The 23,740-nt window shown below is 39.6% G+C and overlaps 2 protein-coding genes across 4 annotated transcripts in view; both read left to right on the top strand.

Moving 5' to 3' along the window:
- The window catches only part of LOC107717316 (ankyrin repeat domain-containing protein 50-like), a 22,466-nt gene extending 1,133 nt beyond the window's left edge, over nt 1-21,333 (top strand). Inside the window, exons 1-4 of one of the 3 annotated variants that reach the window (XM_016524020.1) lie at nt 14-284; nt 5,599-5,822; nt 17,114-20,655; nt 21,152-21,333. In XM_016524020.1, the coding sequence (XP_016379506.1) occupies nt 17,242-20,652 (3,411 nt within the window). In that variant the 5' untranslated portion in view covers nt 14-284; nt 5,599-5,822; nt 17,114-17,241 and the 3' untranslated portion in view covers nt 20,653-20,655; nt 21,152-21,333. Of the gene's footprint in view, nt 1-13; nt 285-5,598; nt 5,823-17,113; nt 20,656-21,134 lie in introns of those variants that run through there. The other 2 variants (XM_016524018.1, XM_016524019.1) reach the window with 2 other exon arrangements.
- LOC107717296 (ankyrin repeat domain-containing protein 50-like) lies at nt 21,324-23,195 on the top strand. The gene is made up of 2 exons (XM_016524001.1): nt 21,324-22,415; nt 22,912-23,195. The coding sequence occupies exon 1, from the start codon at nt 21,324-21,326 to the stop codon at nt 22,410-22,412; it is 1,089 nt and encodes a 362-aa protein (XP_016379487.1). The 3' UTR covers nt 22,413-22,415; nt 22,912-23,195.
- The last annotated feature ends 545 nt before the right edge of the window (nt 23,196-23,740 follow it).

Genomic DNA, 23,740 nt, shown 5'->3' with positions numbered 1-23,740 from the left:
GGCGGTCCCGGCAGCGGGAAGACGGCTCTGTGTACAGAGTTACTGTGGCCCAGTTCGGTTCACGGCGTCCACCGAGGTCTGCACCAGCACTGTCTGGGCTTCCACTTCTGCCGGGTCGAGGACTCGGACACGCTGTGCGTGAGCGGCTTCGTCCGCGGCCTGGTGTCTCGGATACGCCAGTCGGGACTCGTGCCAGAATACGAGGAGAAAGTGAGCGAGCCGGCGGTCCAGAGCGCACTACAGCCGGGAGAGTGTGAGAGAAACCCAGCTGAGACGTTCAAGAGGTGAGCAGCATTCGTTTAGCATTCAGAAGAGTAGATCTTTGATTTACAGCTTCAGATGAGGTGGTGTAGTGGTTAAAGCTCAGCGCTTTAAGGCTTAATTAATGAACTACTGTACCTTCATCGTGTCTCTGATCAAGACACCGAACCTCTGGTTACTACAAAAGTAGAGCACTATGATAAAAATGAAAAAAACCTCCAAAATAGTTCAGATTTCATAGGCCCCTAAAAATAAGAATTTTGTTAAATGTTTAATACATTGATTATACATTTTAGGTTTCATGATTTCAAGTAGTTAAAAATACTTTTTGACATGTATTTTGTACAAAAATATTATTTAACTATTAAAAGAATTCTGAAAAATTTAATTATCTATTGAATTCATAATCAAATGAATCTGTGTATTTTCCTAAATATAATGTATTTTTTTCTGGCTGTTGACAGTATTTACTGAGAGATAAAAAGAGAAATGAAAAATCCCCTCTGGAAAAACTTTCAACTCTAATGTGACAACAAAATCAGATAAGAACTTTGAGCTTGGCTTTATCCAAAGTTCAGATTTCTGTTCTGGAAATGAGTGCATATTTAATTAGATATTGCCTTATTTGCATAAATAAAACATACATGAAAGAAAACTTGAGTGAAAACTATGATTAATCATCTGGTGAAAGTATGGTGGTATTTATTAGTGAAAATATTTACCCTGTTGTGCTATTTTGACTCACACACATATATATACACACATATATATATATATATTTATTTATTTATTTATTTATAAATAGTAATATATTTCTGTCATAATGTCTTAAATCAAACATTTAATTTTGGCAGTTGTAGTGAAGACTTGCCTTTCTGTGTGTATTTTTCAAATGAAAAGGTGAAATACTAGAGTGCTCAACAGCTCTGGAGATCAAAGAGAGAGCAGACGCTGAAACACCACGAGCATCACACGTGCTTTAGTGTGTGCAGTAGATGAAACTCATTCACTCTGCGTCGCAGAAATCTGTGTGCATGTGTGTGCATGTGAGAGAGAGAACTTTTCTCTTGACGTGTGTGTTGATGTGACCTCGAGTGAAGGTCTCCCCTGCAGCTCACACATGAACTCTGTGAACTCTGCAGTTCTGCTGAATTTGAGGGAAGATCTGTAGATGATTGTAAGAGCTGTATGTTTGTGTTAAAAGATCTATCTGAATTCTGAGTCAACATCTGGTTTATTCAGTATCAGTTCTCTCTCTAATGTTCAACATTTGATCAATAATACAGTAAAAACTGTGAAATATTATTACAATTTAAAATAACTTTTTTCTATGTGAATACATTTTAAGGTGTAATTTATTTCTGTGATCAAAGCTGTATTTTCAGCATCATTACTCCAGTCCCCAGTGTCACATGATCTTCAGAAATCATTCTAATATGCTGATTTGCTGCTCAAGAAACTGATTATTATCCATGTTAATGTTCAACATTTGATCAATAATACAGTAAAAACTGTGAAATATTATTACAATTTAAAATAACTTTTTTCTATGTGAATACATTTTAAGGTGTAATTTATTTCTGTGATCAAAGCTGTATTTTCAGCATCATTACTCCAGTCCCCAGTGTCACATGATCTTCAGAAATCATTCTAATATGCTGATTTGCTGCTCAAGAAACTGATTATTATCAATGTTGAACACAGTTGTGCTGCACAATATTTTTGTGGAAACCGTGATGCATTTTATTTTTCAGGATTCACAGATGAATAGAAAGTTTAAAAGAACAGCGTTTATTTGCAATAGAACTCTTTTGTAACATTATAAATGTCTTTACTTTTGATCAATTTGATGCGTACTTACTAAAAAAAAAGTATTAATTTATTTTTTAAAAGTCAGTAATAGAGATCTGTAAAGAATATTATAGTGAAGGACAATAGGTCTTTGTCATAATAATGTTGAAAGTTGACAGAATAACTTCAGGTTTGTATTGTTGGGTTTTGTTTGTCGGCCGGTTCCAGCCATGATCTTCCAGACCTCAGATGAGGATGTGGTGTTGTTGTGGAAGATAATGCACAGTGTGATGTAAACTGAAGCCTATTGATGGGGTCTGTGTTTTTACTGCGGTCAGCAGGCAGGTTAAGTGCTTTCACCGCTGATCAGTCATTCCAGGACATCTTCAAACATCTTAACATGTCAAGAACTGATTCCGGATACATAAATTATAATTTATGCAATGGAAAACCTGTGTTTATTATGCGAGCGTTTTGTCAGTGTGGACTGAACACTGATCTAAAGCAGAATCTGCTCACTTGCTCCAGGACAGACGGGGTTTATTGGGGGCTGTTCGTGTGGTGTAGGAACTAATGAAGGATGAACAGGGTGGAGCTCAGTCCGTCTCTGTCGTTCTCTGAGAGATGATTCAGCAGTTTGTAGTCGATGGTTCGGACCACTTTAGACTCTCTCTCTCCGAGCTGGGAATCTGTGAACATCTCAGCCTGCGTCTCCACAGAACAATGATGTAATTGATTATGATACATGAACATTGTGATGCTGGTTTGAATATCAGGGTAATTTAATCAGTGTCTTTTTATGCAGGCATTGGTTTATGATGCGCCACAGATGAGAGTCTGGTTCTTTTCTCTTGACTTTTAGTCAATGTTATTTCCTAGCACTTTTCACAATGCAAATTGTTACAGCTTTACAGAAGGTCATGATGTTAATGTTTTATAATATCTTAATATCTTCATGCCTTAGTAGTTGCGTTTAGCAGATTAGAGCTGGACAGTAATGCATTTTGCGACAATGTTGTTGAGATTTGCAATATATTTTGCTTTGCATGAGTGTACTGTATGCATCGGTGTTATTTTAGTATCATTGATATACTCATTGATATATGAATTATTTATATATATATATATATATATATAATGTAATATGTAAATGTACTTATAGTTATATTGTGTGTGTGTGTGTGTGTGTGTGTGTGTGTGTGTGTGTGTGTGTGTGTGTGTGTGTGTGTGTGTGTGTGTGTGTGTGTGTGTGTGTGTGTGTGTGTGTGTGTGTGTGTGTGTGTGTGTGTGTGTGTGTGTGTGTGTGTGTGTGTGTGTGTGTGTGTGTGTGTGTGTGTGTGTGTGTGTGTGTGTGTGTGTGTGTGTGTGTGTGTGTGTGTGTGTGTGTATGTATGTGTATATATATATATAGTTTATTTAATTTTAGTTATGTTAGTACTTCAATTTAAATGAAAATGAGAAATGTTGCCTTGACAACAAGCTAAAATAAATTTGTAGTTTGGTGATATTAAGGAGTATAAAACATGTAAGGTTTTGTTCAGTTCATTAGGATGTGGTGTAGTGATAAGCCTAATTACTATTCAGCGACGTGTTACTGCTGCAGTTAAATGAATCATGTCTCTGTTGTTCTGATTGACTGCTACCTGACTCTCTGCTGTGTTTCTCTGCTCCAGTGCATGCTGGGAGATTTCAGGCCATGCGCCCACACACGTGCACAAACACACTCGGTGTCTGAGCGTCGCTCTGTTAATGTGTGTGTGACGTGGGCCGAGAGAGACTCTGTGAACTGCCACATTCAGACTCGTCTGTGTGTTCGGTCAGATACACAGTATTTCAGTAATGGAGCAGTGATATGATGAGTGATCTGACTGCTTCATCTCTGCTGGTTGTGTAGAGACAGATGAGATCAGACACGCATTAGTCATGATCTTACTGTACAAATATCAGATTTAAAAACAAACAAAACCTCATGTCAGTCTTCTGTAGTGATCAGATGGCTGACTCCAGCAGCGATGATCCACTCCATTTAACTGATATAATGACAGAAACCAACACGAGTCAACAGCCAGCTGATGAGAGTCATGAAGATGGAATTCACTGTATAATAGGGCTGAGCGATATGGCAAAAAATATATAAAAATCGAGAATCGGACATCGAGATTTTATGATTTTTAACTAGTCAACTTGAAAATGTAACTACAATATGATTCAAGTAACTTTTTCTTTATTAACACTAAAGAAAATCCTATTCCAAGTCCACCACACATGAAGTTGTCAACATGATGTAAATGTTAAACAAATCACTGAAATATTTTTGCAGAAAACCTGCATGAACTACAACTAATTGTACAAAATTGTCTTATACATATTATATGTTCAGAGATAATACAAGGAAAATGCTTCAAAAAATTCTTAAACATCAAGGTAATTCAAAATAACTGAAGGTATAACACCAGTAGACTATTATAAACTATAAATGTTCTGTAAAAACAATGAACAGCAGCTTTCAGTCTGTCTCCATAATGCAAACATGAAATATCAGACATACAATAGTAGTTCTTTACAGGTTTTTTATTCCATTGCGCTACTTTTCCATTGTCTTCTATGTAAACATGGACACGTTTGACTGTTGGCGCTCAAGTTAAAAGAAGTTCAACTCCCATCTTATTGCATTTTTTCATATTCCAATCCATTGGATCGCTTCTTTGTCAGCATAAAAGTGCATTCTGTGTGAATGGTGCCTAGCGATATATTCTACTTCTGGTCCTTCACAAAGCGCGTCAAACGTGAGCAGTTAATCACGTGCGGTTAATCACAGTTGGATCATTATTTTCTCTTTACTGTCTTAAAAATGTAATACAGTTTAAACAATTTTTCTTCTGATTTTAAACAGTAAAGGTCTGTTGTACAGATCTTTGCTTGCCAAAATATGAAAGGAATTGTTAAATTTGATCTCTTTTTAATAGGGAAATCCGTTTGCCACCATTTTTTTTTTGATAATACATTTGTATTAAATCATAAAACCGTATCCATTTTCTGAAAAAAACAAAACACTATTTATAGGGCTGTATTATAGTTAAAATTGAAAATAAATAATTCAGTTGTTTTATAAATTAAATTAATTCATATACTTTTTGATTATTAAAACCTAAATCACTCACAAGTTTTATTATGAATTAAATTGAGAGATTCTATATAATTAATATTGTTATTATTATTTTGAGTATGTATATTTTTGTATGTTGATTTTTTTTTTTTTCATTATTGTAACAATTTATTGAAATGATGTTGTAATGATAATTATTTTAAAATGTACATACTATTAATTTTGCCACGAGTATCGCTATTGCAGCTGATATGGCAGACAATCAATCAATAGAACGGAATCGAGAAAAGTTAAAATGGAAAATACACAATTTGGGGGAAAATAAAACGGATTTTTAAAATCGCTATCAAATAACTTGCTGAATCTGACCAAGTTCAAACGCTTTGCCAATGTTTTCAAATAAAAGATGCTATATCCATCTGTGTGTGTTTGTCTCTCAGGTGTGTGTTGCTGCCGCTGCTGGGCTGTAAGGCTCCGTCTCAGGCTCTGTTTGTGCTGCTGGACTCAGTGGACGAGGGCTGTTTGACCGGAGACAGAGACAGAGATCAGAGGTCAGCAAACATCGCCGAGCTGCTGGCTGCCCATCACGAGCTCTTCCCGCCCTGGCTTCTGCTCATCTGCTCGGCACGCCGGCAGAACAAACACATCACCAAACTCTTCACAGGTGACGAGCTCTACCTCAGCCTGATTATTCCCTACATTTACATCACTCATCAGATCAAATCAGCAGCTGTACTGAATTACAGACCTTGAGATTTAGAGTTTTGTGTGTGCGGTGCATCAGAGAGTCTGTTATTGTGTTACTTTGCATAAAAAATAATTTTTTAGGACTAATGTTCATTTGAAAACATAATGTCTCCCAGTGCTAGAAAGTAAAGGCGTTGTTGTGTGTGTTTGTGTGTCTGAGTCAGTGGAGCTCAGACTGGATGAGTTTCTCGGGCCTGCAGCAGGAAATCAGCACCAGATGTGTGAATATTTCTAATGAGCAGAGAGACAGTGAGCGCGTGTTATGTGAGGACAGATAAACGCTGCTGTTTGATTTGGCTGTATGGATTCAGTCTGAAAGAAAACGCCTCATTGACCGAGTTTGTTCAATCTTTTGTGTGATTTTCCTACTTTGACGTTTCTTCAAACCCTTTGCTTTTTTTTATTAATTTTTGTAGCACTCTATTCTTTCTTTTTATTTGAAATTAATCTCAGACATTGTATACGTTTTTAGTTTTTAAAAATGTTTTCACTTGGATTTCAAGTCGAATCTGGCATTGCACTACAAAAACAAAACACTTTCTCAAGATTTCTTGCACCAAAACAGTCTTGATTTAGTTTACGTTGGCACTTATTATAAGCATCTTTTGGCTTGTTGTTTGGGCTTTGCTCATAAAGCGTTCTAGAATATGAAGTTATTAAAGTGGGAAGGTGCGGGTTGTGGTATTTTGGTCTTATTTGCAATATGAAGCATTTGGATTTTTTTTGGTTTATTATGAGCTTGTTCTGGTTTGCTGGTTTTTTTTCCTAACAATATCTGCCAGCAGCAATGAGTCAACATTTATTCCTTTTTCCCTGTGATTTTCTTGCACCACTGAAACGTCATTTAAAGGAATAGTTGACCCAAAAATGAAAATGTGTTGAAAATGTGCTCATCCTCAGGTCAGTCAAGATTGGGATGAGTTTGTTTCTTCCTCAGATTTGGAGAAATGTAGCATTGCATCAGTGTCTCAGCAATGGATGCTCTGCAGTGAATGGGTGCCGTCAGAATGAGAGTCCAAACAGCTGATAAAAACATCACAATAATCCACAAGTAATCCACAGCACTCCAGTCCATTAGTTAACATCTGGAGAAGACAAAATCTGAAACAAAAACGTTTAAAACGGCTCTAAACAAGTATGTGGCTGGATTTTGATGTGAGAGAGGCAACAGGATATGCACTTTTTCACTGGAGGAAGTGTTATTATGGATTATGGACTCGTATTTGAGTTAAAAACATCTTAATGCTGGATTAGTTTCAGCTTTTGTCTTCTCCAGATGTTAACTAATGGACTGGAGTGCTGTGGATTACTTGTGGATTATTGTGATGTTTTTATCAGCTGTTTGGACTCTCATTCTGACGGCACCCATTCACTGCAGAGGAGCCATTGCTGAGCAAGTTTGTATGTGGCCATTGAGACATTTGAATCCATGCTGTTGACGTGTAAATGTGTTTTTGGATGAGATATTTTTTACTGTACAGTTTAGTTTTAGTAAATGCTCTTTTCTTCACTGTGGATTTGACTTTCAAAAACACTGAAAATATGAGCTTCTCTCTCTCTTTCATCTGCCATGTGTTCATTATTTTTGCAAACCACAAGCTGATATTAGTGTTGTGATGTTCAGTTGTGCAGTCATTTGGCAATTGTTTGTGTTGTGTTTCTGATGACATCACACCTGGATTGAGAAGAAATTCTGTGAGCTTTTTTAGTTTTGTGTGTGTGTGTGTGTGTGTCTCTGTCTGTGTCTCTGTGAGTGTGTCTGTATCTGTGTGTGTGTGTGTGTGTGTGTGTGTCTGTGTCTGTGTGTGTGTGAGAATGGTCTCCGCACAGAAACAGGCTGCAGGCTTTCAGAATCCAGGTCAGACTGGAGTAAAAATACTCTGTGTGTGTGTGTGTGTGTGGTGGCTCACAGTAAACATCCATGACCAGTAAACACTGACCTTAGACCAGAAGATCAACTGAAATCCCAAAGTGGTTTGTGTCCAGCATTAAAATCAGATGCATTTAACCGCAGATTATAAACACCTGCCCTAAAGTCAACATGACATCGACATTCATTCTGTTTACATTATACTCTCCTGCTCTTATTGTACTCATTACTCCATTGTCTGCTAATGAAAGGCTGCTGGTGGCAAATGTTAATATTAGCTAGTAACATCACGGCGAATACAGCAATGATCCAGTCAGATCCTGATAGATAAAATCATGACTCGTCCAGTATGATTTCACTCAGAAATGAATGCTTTTATTCATCAAGGCTGCATTAAATTGAGCAAAAGTGCCACTAAAAACATTTATAATGTTATGGAAGATTTCTGTCAAATAAATGCTGTTCTTTTGAACTTTCTATTCATCTGTGAATCCTGAAAAATAAAATGTATCACAGTTTCCACAAAAATATTGTGCAGCACAACTGTTTTCAACATTGATAATAATCAGAAATGTTTCTTGAGCAGCAAATCAGCATATTAGAATGATTTCTGAAGATCATGTGACACTGAAGACTGGAGTAATGATGCTGAAAATACAGCTGCGCATCACAGAAATACATTACAGTTTAACAGATATTCACATAGAAAACAGCTACTTTAACTTCATACAGAGATTTTTACAGTTATGTAGCGACATTTGAGTGTTTCTGAAAACATACAGTTGTGCTGAGCTTCTATAAGGAATAAATGTAAGAGTCAGTTTATGATCTTCTTCACAGTATTCAGAGTCTGATTGAGACAGCCGTCTTCTGTGAGTGGGGTCAGATGTCAGATTCACCCGCACACGCTTATTCATTAACACGTTTGACCGTTAGCGGTGTTTGGGTGTGAGGGGCCGATCTCTGTGACCTCTGTGCTGTTCCCATGGCGACGGGGGCTCAGGGGTCAAAGGCTAATCTGTGGGAAACAGTGCAGAACTGTCATGTGTCGCTCTGCTGCCGGTGTAAATGAGTTTGAAGTGTGGTTTGCACAATAACATCTAATTTAAGCTGAAAACCAATAAAATTAGTTATTCTTAATACAAATGTCAATACCTGATCAGAAGCTAATATGCACACAGAGTGTTTATCACTTCAGACGCTGCGTGATTTGAGTGAATGACATCGTTCTGCTGTTTAAAATGCTATCACAGCTGGCATTTTTCAGCATTTCACACACAAATCACAGTGACAGTGAAGCGCAAACACGCATACAGTGGTGTTCAGCGGAGTCACATTGGAAAACTGTTATTTAAAGTCTTATTTACACCTGAAAGTAAACTTTTAGGATTTTGGAATGTTTTTTTTTTCTTTCTTAAATCTGAAAAATTTAGGAGTATTTTGCACAATTTCTGTGCTAATCAAATAAGCAAGTTTGTGATTGATATTGTAATGCAGTGAAAATATGGATCTTTGTCGCTACTGTTCAATTTTTTATTTGTAAATGAACTGTTATTTTTTAAAATACATTTTTATTAACTTGAAAAAGGTTAGAACATATTTATGCAATTGTGTATAATTACAAATTGTTTTTGAAATAAGAACATTATTAACAAGAACATTTATTAAAAACAGAAAATACAGTAAAACTACACAAAAATACAGTAAAAATTTTGAAATATTATTACAATTTAAAATAACTGTTTTCTATATGAATCTATGTTAAACTGTAATGTATTTCTGTGATGCGCAGCTGTATTTGCAGCATCATTTCTCCAGTCTTCAGTGTCACATGATCTTCAGAAATCATTCTAATATGCTGATTTGCTGCTCAGTTTTTATCAGCTGTTATTGCTACTGCTCAATTATTAATGTGCATGTGTGTATATATCGGCACAGTGATCAACTAGAAACACTAAAAATGGCACTTCATGACAAAAAGGTTGACTGTAATATGCTTTTGAATCACTCATATATGAATGGTTCATTTTCCACGTGCAGTGCTGGGAATCACCACAGATCAGAAAGAAAAACACACTCCCACACACTCTCTCACACACACACACACACACACACACACAGACACACACTCACACACTCACAGACACGCTCTCACACTCTCTCACACACACACAGACACAGACACAGACACAGACACACAGACACAGACACACTCACACTCACACTCTCTCACACACACACACACAGACACACTCACGCTTACACTCACACACACAGACACACACACACACACACAGACACACTCACACACACAGGCCCCTTGTCCACAGGTGAAGTGTATATCTGCTCCCTGAACGTCTCCACAATCTTCAAGTTTCCTTCCCTTGGAATTTCTCTCTCTCTTTCTGGTCAGGCTGTGTTATATTGTTGTTGGTGACAGGCCAGACTCTCCAGCATGAGGTCCAGGAGTGTTTGTGTGTGTGTGATCATATCCCATCATGCTCTAGACTGCTGATTCTGCCTTAAAAATGTCCTTTTAAAAACGGCGTCAAAGCCGCAGCCTCCGTCTTCTGTCTGTCTCTCCAGAGAGAAACACAGCAGACATTAACCTTGGACTGGCAGAGAAAACCCTCTGAAGTGATGGAGAAGAGAGATGTTGTGTTAAATGACTGAAGTGTAGCTCGTTCTAGTGGAGGAGATTGAAGAAATACATGCTTCATGCTGGCAGAGAGAGCAGGAAGAGTAGTTTGTACAATGTAGAGTACAATGTAGTTTGTACTTAACTGTAGCTGTATGCAGTGAGAAGTAAAGTTAAAGTAAAATAGCTAGTGCACTATTATACTACAGTATCATTGCATCTGTCTCAACAATAGCGCAACAGTCTGTCATCTCAGTCTGCAGCAGAGAACATGTCTGTACATGATTTTATGTTTGTATATAATGATTTTAGTTCTCTTTCTGTGTGAGAGCGGCCCGGTCCTCTGACTCAACACACTGCTGAAGCGCTTGTGTGTAATCTGAACACTGTATTTGGATCAGAACGCACACACTTGAGCTCTGAATTGGGCAGCTTGCGTTTGGGAAGTTTGCTGATTCAAGTGTATTTTAGGAAACTTTGCTCGACTGGCGTAATTACAAACGCGGAGCAGCGGACGCTTGCATGTTTTCAGGCGGCTGAGGGCGAGCGATGTTTCATTCATGCAGAACCCTCACCGCATGTACAGAGAGCGAGTTAAAATAGCAAGTAATCAAGACACACATGTGCCTGGGGTTTAGGGTTTCTGTGCCGCTTTAGCATTGGACCGTATGTCTCTATTTCAGATGGACTGGAAAGACCACATCAACGGCAGATGATCTCAGAAACACTCTCTTTACTCAGACGCAGGCCTGCAACTAATGACTGTTTTGATCGTTGACTAATCTAACGATGATCTTACCGATAATGTTCATGTCAGCTCTGCTCAGATGTAATGCAGCGCTCGGCTACATTTAGTTTGTGCATCAACTCATCTCAGGGTTTAAAATGAGATGCAGCCTTGGTCTGACGCAAGAAGCAAGGCATTTGTAATTTTAATAAGTGCAGTTTCTGTGCTATGGTGGGGCCTGAAACCTGACTGAAATTCTTCATAGAGATCATTTAAAAACATTATCAATTAATCGCAACATGAACATTTGATACCAGCATATCCCTACCGAATAATGACTATTGTTATAATTGATTAATTTTGCAACATTGACACTGTTATTTTCTTGTTTGTTACTGTAAAGCCGCTGTGAAACAATCTGTATTCTATAAACCGCCATAGAAACTGGATGTTTCTCTTAAAATGCTTCAGGTGATTAGACCTTAGGCTTTGGGATCTTGGCAAATCTGAGCACAGTTTGAGACATTATTGAGACGTGTGAGAATACGGAGATACTTTTTTTTTTCAGGAGAAGCATCTGAGAAGAGGGAGACTTGAGCAAATGTTTCATCTCATTGCAGACAGATGAGATGTTGAGGAGATCTCGTTTGTGAAATCTCTTTCCTTACAAGCTGTCTGTATACGTGCATGTGAAGTTCACACACCCGAGTGTTGTTCACAATGGCCACTCCTTATGTACGCACACCTGTCTGTCGCTCTATCGCATGATTGATGAATTCATTTATGGTGGAAGATCCAGTTTCCTCCCAAACAGCCAAGACAAGACAAAATGTGATATGTTAAAATAGATCTGTGTGAATACAGCCTGTTAAACCTGCTGCTGTCATCAACAATAATGCTCAGAAAAAAAGAAAAATCCCTGACTGCCTTTGGAAAAAATATTACATGCTTTATTTTATTCATATCAATACAGGCCGACACAGCTGAAATAATCTGCTGTGTTAATTTAACTGGTGAAGTTAAGCTACTACCAAAAAATTTACTACATTACATATTTCATACTAATATATTATTTGATCTCATTATTAAAAGTCAGACATAATTTTGTCATTTGTGTTGATTTAAATATTTAGTCAAAGCAGCAGAATATTTTCTCTAATGACAGTTTGGTAAAAATCGACAGAAAAATGTTTCATAATTCTGGAATAGATAGAACTAAGGGAAAACAACTTCAAATATGATCGCAGTGCAATTATGTGAGGAAAGAGGAGAGATGAATTTTTTTATTAATGTATAGATTGAATTTATACCCAAATTTATACTTGAACCTCTCGTTTATTGCTTGCAATGTTTGTTTGTTTTGTACCTTATATTTGCTTATGTTTTGAAGCTATATTATAATTCCTAACATAAAATTATTTTCATTCATTTTTAATAAATTAATTATAATTTAAGAATGTAATACTTACAATTGTATCTAATTTATAACATTTATCATTCAATAAATATGATATTCATAGTTACTCATTAATTAATAATAAAAAAAAATGTTTTGATTTGTTTTAAAATTTGATCATGACTCCCAGCATCTGATCAGATGGTGAGATCCCACCCCTACCCCATGTAACATAGTCAAAATATATAAATTAATTCAATCATATGATGCAATATAGTATTATTAAGAATAGGAAGAATAAGAAGAATTTGGAACGGAATCACGGTTTCTTCATTAGAAACATGAAAAACAGGGTCAGTTTGGGCACCGATGGCGGGGAAAGAGTTAAGAATAGAAAGAATAAGAAGAATTTGGAACGGAATCATGGTTTCTTCATTAGAAACATGAAAAACAGGGTCAGATTGGGCACTGGCGTCCTCTCGGGGTTTTCTCGACCTCCCGCCTCTGATTGAAAGTACATGTGTTTGGGAGGATGCTGAAAACATAATGAAAGAGGTTTAGTTGGCTCCAGGTTTTTTTAGAAGACTAAAAAGATGAACTCTTGAAATGCCTCCAGTATTTATTAGACAGTAATTTGTAATCTGTATTCTAAACCCGGTGAACTCTTTAACCGGTGGCAGCTCTCCAAACCCAACATCCCTTCAACCCACTTAAACCGATGAGTTGGTTACGTGCAGGACCCGCCGGCCAAATAACATATTTGGGTCATCTGTTCCACTGCCCCACTTTTAGTCCCCCTGCAAGGCCCCTTCCTCTTTCAGCCTTTCTATTTCCTTCATCTGGAGTCGCACAGGCTGAAGGCTTGGAGACTGTTGTGTGTTTTGAAGGCAGGGTGAAGGTATGGGTCAGTTAGTTTACGAATGACAAAAACAAGCCTCAGATGCGCCGGGGCTCAAAGAGAGAACATGGGTTGTAAACTGTACTACATGCTAGTGACCCATGATAAGCGCTGAATGAATGACAGGCTTTCTGTTGTAACATCGCGCAAGGTAAATAAGGGTGACATCTAGTGGAGAAGACTAATGATAAGATTCACGTTAATCAGATCTTGTTTTAAATGTGTGCTGAAATAAATACTGGAAAAGATCGATTCGCGGCTTTTGAGAATCGATATCGAATTTACGTAATATAAAAAAACGATTAATCGGAAAATAAATTTTTTTGCCCAGCCCTACTAGTGACCATTCTGACTTCATTTAAAGGTTTTTATGGTGAACTGGAGCAAAATGTTATGCAATAGAGCGCAACAGTCAGGTTTTGGAAGTAAAAATGTAATTCAGTTTCTCCAGAGAGACTGACTTTTAACACTAACAGATAAATCTTCAAAGACCGACCTGTTGTGAGCTCGGAGGTTGTTAATCTACTGTATATGCTTTTGTTGAACCCTTCTGTACACATTAATTTATTTTAAGGAATCGTGTTTAATAGCAGAATTCATTGTTAAAACTACATTACCCATGATGCTGTAGAGAAAGTTCCACCAGAATTGCAGCGAGTAGATTGCGCCAAAATATATATTCAGCTCCACCCATTCTTGTGAAGCTCCGCCCACTCCCATGAAGCACTGCAAATTACGTAATCGAGTCACGTAAATGTTCTCAAAATACTTACATATTTGTATAAATATGCATACTTTACAATGAACATTGTTTTTATAGACGCAACCAACAACTTTAATATTTTTAGATTTCTCCATTGTTTTAATTTGATAAATGTCATTTGAATGCTTCATGGGATTGTAGTTCTTCCCTCACTAAAGCCATTAAGAACACGGTCTTGTTCTTATTGTTCGATTTGCATTTTTACTTCAAATCAAAGTTTGTAATGTTGTGATTCTTATCTTAGCTGGTTGGCTTGGTTCATGGTTTATAATGCTTTAACAAAGACTTTTTAAAAATCCCTATGGGAAAAATACTTCCAGAACCACCACCGCTGAAAAGTGGGTGGGCTCTAATGAACTCTATAACTGGAAATTAAAAGCCAATGGTATGAAGGAGAAGAGGAAAAATATGGCATGAAGGCGGGATGATTGTCCACAGGTGTGCCTCTGTTGTCGTTCATGCCCCGGTTTAGATTTCACACAGGTTTTATTTGGGAAACCTCAGCTGTTGACGGCAGCCTCCGGCCTTAAGCACCAAAGACAAAGAAAATAAAATCCCTTTCGGAAAGATGGACGTTATATAATCTCATTCAAAGGGGTTTTGTGAACTTTTCAAACTCTAAGGGACTGGCCAGGAAAGATGTAATCTGTATTCTGTTTTTGTGTTGCTGGTTTGTCTTTCTGAAAGACTGAAACACTTTTCTGGGGTTTGGCTTGAAAAGAGTATTGTATGTACTTGGGACTGTTGTAAACATGCTTCTTTTAGAGAGGAAGTAGGCCTATTTTTATCCTCTTTCCCATAGAAAATGGACTCATATAGATTGTATGAGTGAGCGACCAATTACATTTTATGGAAAAGGAATGTTTTGCTGCTCTCCCACCAGTGGGGCTACAGAAAGATTGAGACATTTGTGAACGACCTTAGAGGAGTTTGTTTTTTCCTTTCCTTTGACCCCGGCAAGTCTTGAGTCCATGGGAACTGTAAATAAAATCTGTGCATAAAATGCTCGATCTGCTCTTTGGGCCGCTGTTAAACATGCATGCCGATCCCGAAAAAAAAACTATGAAATTCACACTTATCTGAAGCAGAATGCCTTGACATCTGTTGGCATGAGTGCTTGTTTGTAAAACCCTTGGTTCGGCCTTGTTTTATTTTGAAAAAGTATTTTTACAGTTTATGTGAAACTCTCGAGTGTGCTTCATACTTTGTGGAGTTGCAGATGTGACCTAGTTCTGCCACAGGAATCATTACACGTCTTGTTTTATTTTCTAGAGAAAACAAAGCAAATTCCAAATTCCATCCTTTCTGCAGGAAAACTGCCTTTATCTGTCACTGCTGGTCTTGAGTTTTGTATATTGTGCATAAAGTTGAAGGTCCCTGTGTGTGTGTGTGTGTGTGTGTGTGTGTTTGCAATGCTGCTGATACAGTTGAGTGCATAAGTTTACATTACTCTTTTGGTATCTGCAAGATATTTAACATATTTAAAAAATAATGCATTTAGTTTTTTTATTTAGTATTGGGCATGCCGATCCCGAAAAAAAAACTATGAAATTCACACTTATCTGAAGCAGAATGCCTTGACATCTGTTGGCATGAGTGCTTGTTTGTAAAACCCTTGGTTCGGCCTTGTTTTATTTTGAAAAAGTATTTTTACAGTTTATGTGAAACTCTCGAGTGTGCTTCATACTTTGTGAAGTTGCAGATGTGACCTAGTTCTGCCACAGGAATCATTACACGTCTTGTTTTATTTTCTAGAGAAAACAAAGCAAATTCCAAATTCCATCCTTTCTGCAGGAAAACTGCCTTTATCTGTCACTGCTGGTCTTGAGTTTTGTATATTGTGCATAAAGTTGAAGGTCCCTGTGTGTGTGTGTGTGTGTGTGTTTGCAATGCTGCTGATACAGTTGAGTGCATAAGTTTACATTCCTCTTTTGGTATCTGCAAGATATTTAACATATTTAAAAAATAATGCATTTAGTTTTTTTATTTACTATTGGCTTGATGAAGCTGTTTCACATAACATATATATTCCACAAAGCAAAAGAACAACTGAATGAACATAAATGGTCCTGTCTTGAGTAGAGAAGCTGCCACTGTTCTTTAGAAAAAGCACATTTTGAGCTTTTCACAATTGAGGGAGACACACACAAAAACTACAATAGGTGCAAATATTTATTAATAACAAGAAGACATACTAGGAAAACTTTTGTAAATAGGATGAATAATGTAAATTGTTATTATTTTGTATTGTGGGAAATATGCATATCTTTATTTATATATTTTTTAATAAATTCTGCAGTTTAGGAGACAAAAGGGGTATGCAAACACGGCTATAAATTTGTAAGAAGCTGCCACTGTTCTTTAGAAAAAGCACATTTTGAGCTTTTCACAATTGAGGGAGACACACACAAAAACTACAATAGGTGCAAATATTTATTAATAACAAGAAGACATACTAGGAAAACTTTTGTAAATAGGATGAATAATGTAAATTGTTATTATTTTGTATTGTGGGAAATATGCATATCTTTATATTTTTTTTTATGAATTCTGCAATTTAGGAGACAAAAGGGGTATGCAAACACGGCTATAAATTTGTATTTTTGAACACACGTCTTTCCAAAGCGAATCTAATTTGTTTACCTAAAACTTAATCTTTTATGAAAACGCGTCAGATTGTAGCTGACATCACCAGATAAAATATGCAAAGTCAGTGTGGTCTGCTCATTTCCCAGTTTTCTAGAATTCAGTAAATGCTATGAAATTCTCAGGCTGATACTCATAGCTATCATCTTACTGATTTAGTAAGTTAGTTTCTTTATAGAAAAACCTCACTGTGACCAAATGTGACACTAGCAATCTTCTGTACGGACTTCAGGCCAAACTAATCACCTTTTGTCTCTGTCCTTCTTTTAGGATTCAGAAAGATCAGCCTAGATGACTTACGGAAGGCCTACATCGTAAAAGATGTGCAGCAATACATCCTCCACCGCCTAGACCAGGAGGAGGCCCTGCGACAACACCTCACCAAGGAGACAGCAGAGATGCTGAATCAGCTTCACATCAAGAGCAGTGGCTGCTTCCTTTACCTTGAGCGAGTTCTTGATGGAGTGGTTGAGAACTTCATCATGCTGCGGGAAATCCGAGACATCCCGGGGACACTGAATGGACTCTACCTTTGGCTCTGCCAGAGACTGTTTGTCAGAAAGCAGTTCGCCAAAGTCCAGCCAATCCTAAATGTGATTCTGGCTGCCTGCAGGCCGCTGACTGTCAGGGAGCTCTATTATGCAGTCTGGACTAAAAACATGACTTTGACAATGGAGGACTTTCAGAAGAAGATGGACATTCTCTCCAAGTTGCTTATTGATGGACTTGGCAGTACTAAGATCTTATTTCACTACAGCTTTGCTGAATGGCTCCTGGATGTTAAACACTGCACACAAAAATACCTTTGCAATGCAGCAGAAGGACATAGAATGATGGCCATGAGTTACACGTGCAGAGCAAAGCAGCTTAAGCCTCTGGAGGTGCAGGAGTTTGCCTACCACCTGATCAACTCGAACCTGCAGATTGAGCCCTTTAATCTCGCCCTTTGGATGGTGTGGAATGGCACCCCTGCTAAAGACTCCCTGTCCACTTCAATCCCAAAAGAACAGGAGGTACTCCAACTACTAGTCAAAGCTGGGGCTCACGTCAGCAATGAAGATGACCATGCTTGCTGCATTTTGCAACAGGCCTTGGAACGTGAGGACTCTATTCGAACTCTATTAGATAATGGCGCTTCAGTTAATCAAACGGACTCCAACGGGAGAACTCTTTTAGCCAATGCTGCCTACAGTGGAAATCTGGACGTTGTGAACCTTCTCATCTCCAGAAGAGCCAACATGGAGTTGGGGGACAACCATGGACAGACAGCACTTACTCTGGCAGCTAGACAAGGCCACACCAAGGTAGTCAACTGTCTCATCGGGTGTGATGCTAACATCAATCACACGGACCATGACGGCTGGACTGCCCTTAGGTCTGCAGCCTGGGGAGGTCACTCGGAAGTTGTGTCTGCGCTCCTGTATGCAGGCGCTAAAGTGGACTGTGCAGATGCTGACAGTAGAACTGCCCTGAGAGCTGCCGCTTGGGGAGGTCATGAAGATATTGTCCTCAACCTTCTTCAGCATGGAGCCGAAGTCAACAAGGCGGATAATGAAGGACGAACGGCGTTGATTGCTGCAGCATACATGGGCCACAGAGAAATTGTCGAGCATCTGTTGGATCATGGAGCTGAGGTCAACCATGAGGATATGGATGGCAGGACGGCACTCTCCGTCGCTGCTCTTTGTGTGCCAGCCAGCAAAGGCCATGGTGCGGTCGTGAGCCTACTGATCGACCGTGGAGCCGAGGTGGACCACTGTGACAAGGACTGCATGACCCCGCTTCTGGTGGCTGCCTACGAAGGCCATGTGGATGTGGTTGATCTGCTTCTAGAAGGAGGAGCGGATGTTGATCACACTGATAACAATGGGAGAACACCTTTGCTTGCTGCAGCGTCTATGGGACACGCTTCTGTTGTCAACACTCTGCTTTTCTGGGGTGCGGCAGTGGACAGTATCGACAGTGAAGGCAGGACCGTGCTGAGCATTGCATCTGCACAGGGGAACGTGGAGGTCGTCCGAACTCTGCTGGACAGAGGACTGGATGAAAACCACAGAGATGATGCAGGCTGGACGCCGTTGCACATGGCCGCTTTTGAGGGACACAGACAAGTTTGTGATGCTCTCATTGAACAAGGTGCCCGCTGCACAGAGGTTGACAATGATGGACGTATCCCTTTGATTCTGTCTGCTCAAGAGGGTCATTACGACTGTGTGCACATCTTGCTGGAGAACAAGTCGTGTATTGACCAGAGAGGGTACGATGGGAGAAATGCTCTCCGAGTTGCAGCACTAGAAGGACACAGAGACATCGAGGAGTTGTTGCTGAGCCACGGGGCGGATATTGACTTCAAAGATGCAGATGGTCGCCCAACTCTTTACATCCTGGCACTTGAGAATCAGCTAGCCATGGCGGAGTACTTCCTCGAAAACGGAGCCAATGTTGAGGCCAGTGATTTGGAAGGAAGAACGGCCTTGCATGTGTCATGTTGGCAAGGCCATGTAGAGATGGTCAGGTTACTAATCAACTACCATGCAGATGTGAACTCATGTGATAATGAGAAACGCTCCGCCCTCCAGTCGGCAGCTTGGCAGGGTCACATAAAGATTGTTCAAATCTTGATTGACAATGGCACCGTTGTAGACCACACATGCAACCAGGGTGCTACAGCTCTGGGCATCGCAGCTCAAGAGGGGCACATTGATGTGGTTCAGACTCTTCTAGAGCATGGTGCGGATCCGAATCACGCTGATCAGTTTGGACGCACTGCCATGAGAGTGGCAGCCAAGGGTGGTCACACCTCCATAATCAAACTCTTGGAGAAATATGGCGCCACGAGTCTCAATGGCTGCAACCCGTCTCCTGTTCACACCATGGAGCAGCAAACACCCGCTTCGGTTGCTGGGAAAGTGCAGTCACTCACTATAAAATCCAGCAGCTCTGGAAGCACAGGAGCTGGCGAAGTGCATTCAGCAGGACGAGGACAATCCAACGGACCTGTTCATGCTTTCAGCTCACCGTCAGAGTCTCCAGACTCAACAGTGGACCGGCAGAAGTCCTCCCTCTCCAATAACTCACTCAAAAGTTCAAAGAACTCTTCGTTGAGGACCACCTCATCCACTGCGACTGCCCAGACTGTCCCCATTGACAGCGTCCATGCCCTTTCTTTTATTGAACAGATCCAGCAGCATTCACTGCCTCGCAGTCGCAGTCGTCAATCCATCGTTTCTCCCTCCTCCACCACCAGGTCCATCGGCACTCAGCCTGGCTCTCCAACCAGCGAGTATGATTGGAGCCAGGTGAAGCCAGGCCTGAAGTCCACCAAAGCGTCCAAGAATGGCCAAAACTGCTCAAACAAAGGAACATCTGGTGAGAAGAAGAAGAGCAAGAATGGCTCTTATTCGCAGAACCAGGTTCTTGAGTACGAACTGACTCAGTTTGATAAAAGGCTTGTGCTCAATAAGCCAGTGTCCAACATTGCAGTTAAAGATCCTCAATGTAAGATCATGGTAGGAAGATCCAGCACTCTGGATTCTGTCCAATCGCAGGAGCAGTTTTACATTCAGCCCCAGAGCTGTGCAGAGAAGAAGAGGAATGGTATTATGACCAACCCCAACTACCACCTACAGGGAAACCAGGTTTTTCTTGGGAGAGTTTCAGTCCCCAGAACTGTTTCCAGCAGGGGCCACCAGGACCTTCTGGACAATTACCCAATAGGAGAGACGGAATTAAGCCTGAAACAAGCCCTACAGCTCCAGATTGAAGGATCGGACTCTGGGTCAAACTGCAAAAAAGAGACGCCGTTATAACTGGTGAGTACATGACGTTTAAAGACTATTTTGTGGCTGAAAGCACATTTGTAACTTACATTCACAATATTATTAGTTTGTCATGTATATTTCCAGTGTATTATTACATAAAGCTGTAATTTTGTAGTGTTTATAGCAGTGAGTTTTTATATGTTATATATAGAGTATAAAGCCTTTGTCTTTAAAAAAGCTTATGTCAGTGGTTCTCAAACTATGGTGCGTGTACCACAAACCTCTAAATGCTACTATTGTGGTATATGCATGTTTTTAGATGCTCTTCTACTGCAAAGGGCAGCACGATTTATCTAAACAACAAGGAATATTAATTTAAATCTGGTTAAATATGTTGGTTTTCGAAGAAACTTGGCGACTAGGTAGTGTTTAAGACACCCTGATTCGATCAAAGGTGGTACTTGGTCTGAAAAGTTTAAGAACCACTCATCTACATGTTGTAAGAATGTCTCAAATACTGACCCAAGTAGTTTTGATGCCGTTTCAGATGTCCTAATTCATCATTCAGAAAAAGACTGTGCCAAAGTGAATGCTTTCATCCGCAAAATAACTGAAACCATTTTCCACACTGTGGAACGTCTCAAGAAGAAAGGAACGTGCGAGAAACCGAAGAGGGATTATTGCCCAACGGTGATGCAAATTCATACTCGTGCCTGTCGATGCTCCAGCCTTCTTGTGGTAATCACGCTGATCAGTTTGGACGCACTGCCATGAGAGTGGCAGCCAAAGGTGGTCACACATCCATAATCAAACTCTTGGAAAAATACGGCGCCACAAGTCTCAATGGCTGCAACCCGTCTCCCGTGCACACCATGGAGCAGCAAACGCCCGCTTCGCTTGCTGGGAAAGTACAGTCACTCACTATAAAGTCCAGCAGCTCTGGAAGCACAGGAGCTGGCGAAGTGCATTCAGCAGGACGAGGACAATCCAACGGACCTGTTCATGCTTTCAGCTCACCGTCAGAGTCTCCAGACTCAACAGTGGACCGGCAGAAGTCCTCCCTCTCCAATAACTCACTCAAAAGTTCAAAGAACTCTTCGTTGAGGACCACCTCATCCACTGCGACTGCCCAGACTGTCCCCATTGACAGCGTCCATGCCCTTTCTTTTATTGAACAGATCCAGCAGCATTCACTGCCTCGCAGTCGCAGTCGTCAATCAATCGTTTCTCCCTCCTCCACCACCAGGTCCATCGGCACTCAGCCTGGCTCTCCAACCAGCGAGTATGATTGGAGCCAGGTGAAGCCAGGCCTGAAGTCCACCAAAGCGTCCAAGAATGGCCAAAACTGCTCAAACAAAGGAACATCTGGTGAGAAGAAGAAGAGCAAGAATGGCTCTTATTCGCAGAACCAGGTTCTTGAGTACGAACTGACTCAGTTTGATAAAAGGCTTGTGCTCAATAAGCCAGTGTCCAACATTGCAGTTAAAGATCCTCAATGTAAGATCATGGTAGGAAGATCCAGCACTCTGGATTCTGTCCAATCGCAGGAGCAGTTTTACATTCAGCCCCAGAGCTGTGCAGAGAAGAAGAGGAATGGTATTATGACCAACCCCAACTACCACCTACAGGGAAACCAGGTTTTTCTTGGGAGAGTTTCAGTCCCCAGAACTGTTTCCAGCAGGGGCCACCAGGACCTTCTGGACAATTACCCAATAGGAGAGACGGAATTAAGCCTGAAACAAGCCCTACAGCTCCAGATTGAAGGATCGGACTCTGGGTCAAACTGCAAAAAAGAGACGCCGTTATAACTGGTGAGTACATGACGTTTAAAGACTATTTTGTGGCTGAAAGCACATTTGTAACTTACATTCACAATATTATTAGTTTGTCATGTATATTTCCAGTGTATTATTACATAAAGCTGTAATTTTGTAGTGTTTATAGCAGTGAGTTTTTATATGTTATATATAGAGTATAAAGCCTTTGTCTTTAAAAAAGCTTATGTCAGTGGTTCTCAAACTATGGTGCGTGTACCACAAACCTCTAAATGCTACTATTGTGGTATATGCATGTTTTTAGATGCTCTTCTACTGCAAAGGGCAGCACGATTTATCTAAACAACAAGGAATATTAATTTAAATCTGGTTAAATATGTTGGTTTTCGAAGAAACTTGGCGACTAGGTAGTGTTTAAGACACGCTGATTCGATCAAAGGTGGTACTTGGTCTGAAAAGTTTAAGAACCACTTATCTACATGTTGTAAGAATGTCTCAAATACTGACCCAAGTAGTTTTGATGCCGTTTCAGATGTCCTAATTCATCATTCAGAAAAAGACTGTGCCAAAGTGAATGCTTTCATCCGCAAAATAACTGAAACCATTTTCCACACTGTGGAACGTCTCAAGAAGAAAGGAACGTGCGAGAAACCGAAGAGGGATTATTGCCCAACGGTGATGCAAATTCATACTCGTGCCTGTCGATGCTCCAGCCTTCTTGTGGTGACCATGATGCACACAGACGCTTTTATTTAATGCATTAATATTTAATAGGCAGTGGATGCACTTTCTTCCCTTGTGTTCTTTTTTGAAAAACATCTAAATTGTATTTAGTTTTTTTTTTGCCTTTTAATGCTTTGTTTGTTTGTTTATCAGAGTTTACTTTAAAAAAAAAAAAGAAATGTAAATTTTTCTGTTTGTTTTGTCTTGACCTGTATAAGTGCAACTGACAGCAATGTGCCGCTGGAGTACATTGTTTCCTCTGACAGATATCACAAACTCTCTCCGTCGTATTCACATCTTTAAATCTCTTAAAGTCTCCATTAGTCCTTCGGCGCACTCATAAAATCACGAAACCAGTCTTAGTTTACTCTTCGCACATATTTATTTCGGAGAAAAAGCCGCTTCCGTGTGTGCTGTATTTGCTAAAATCATGGTGCTATGTTTTGGCGTCGCCTATTATATATTTTTTATTATTATTTCTAAACCACAAACCTCTTACTCTGGCATTTTAACTCTATATTATGTTTGTAGCATTATTGATGCCCTTAAAGAAGAGTAACTCTGGCTTTACCGTACTTCATTATTTAGTCCCTGTGGGACCTGTCTTTTTATTTGTTTGTTTGTTTGTGTTTTCCTCT

The sequence above is a fragment of the Sinocyclocheilus rhinocerous genome, unplaced genomic scaffold (genome assembly GCF_001515625.1).
Source record: "Sinocyclocheilus rhinocerous isolate Xijiao unplaced genomic scaffold, SAMN03320098_v1.1 scaffold149, whole genome shotgun sequence".
In the NCBI taxonomy this organism is placed as follows: Eukaryota; Metazoa; Chordata; class Actinopteri; order Cypriniformes; family Cyprinidae; genus Sinocyclocheilus; species Sinocyclocheilus rhinocerous.
Note: the sequence above shows the minus strand (reverse complement) of the source record. Positions and strands in the feature narration are given on the sequence as shown.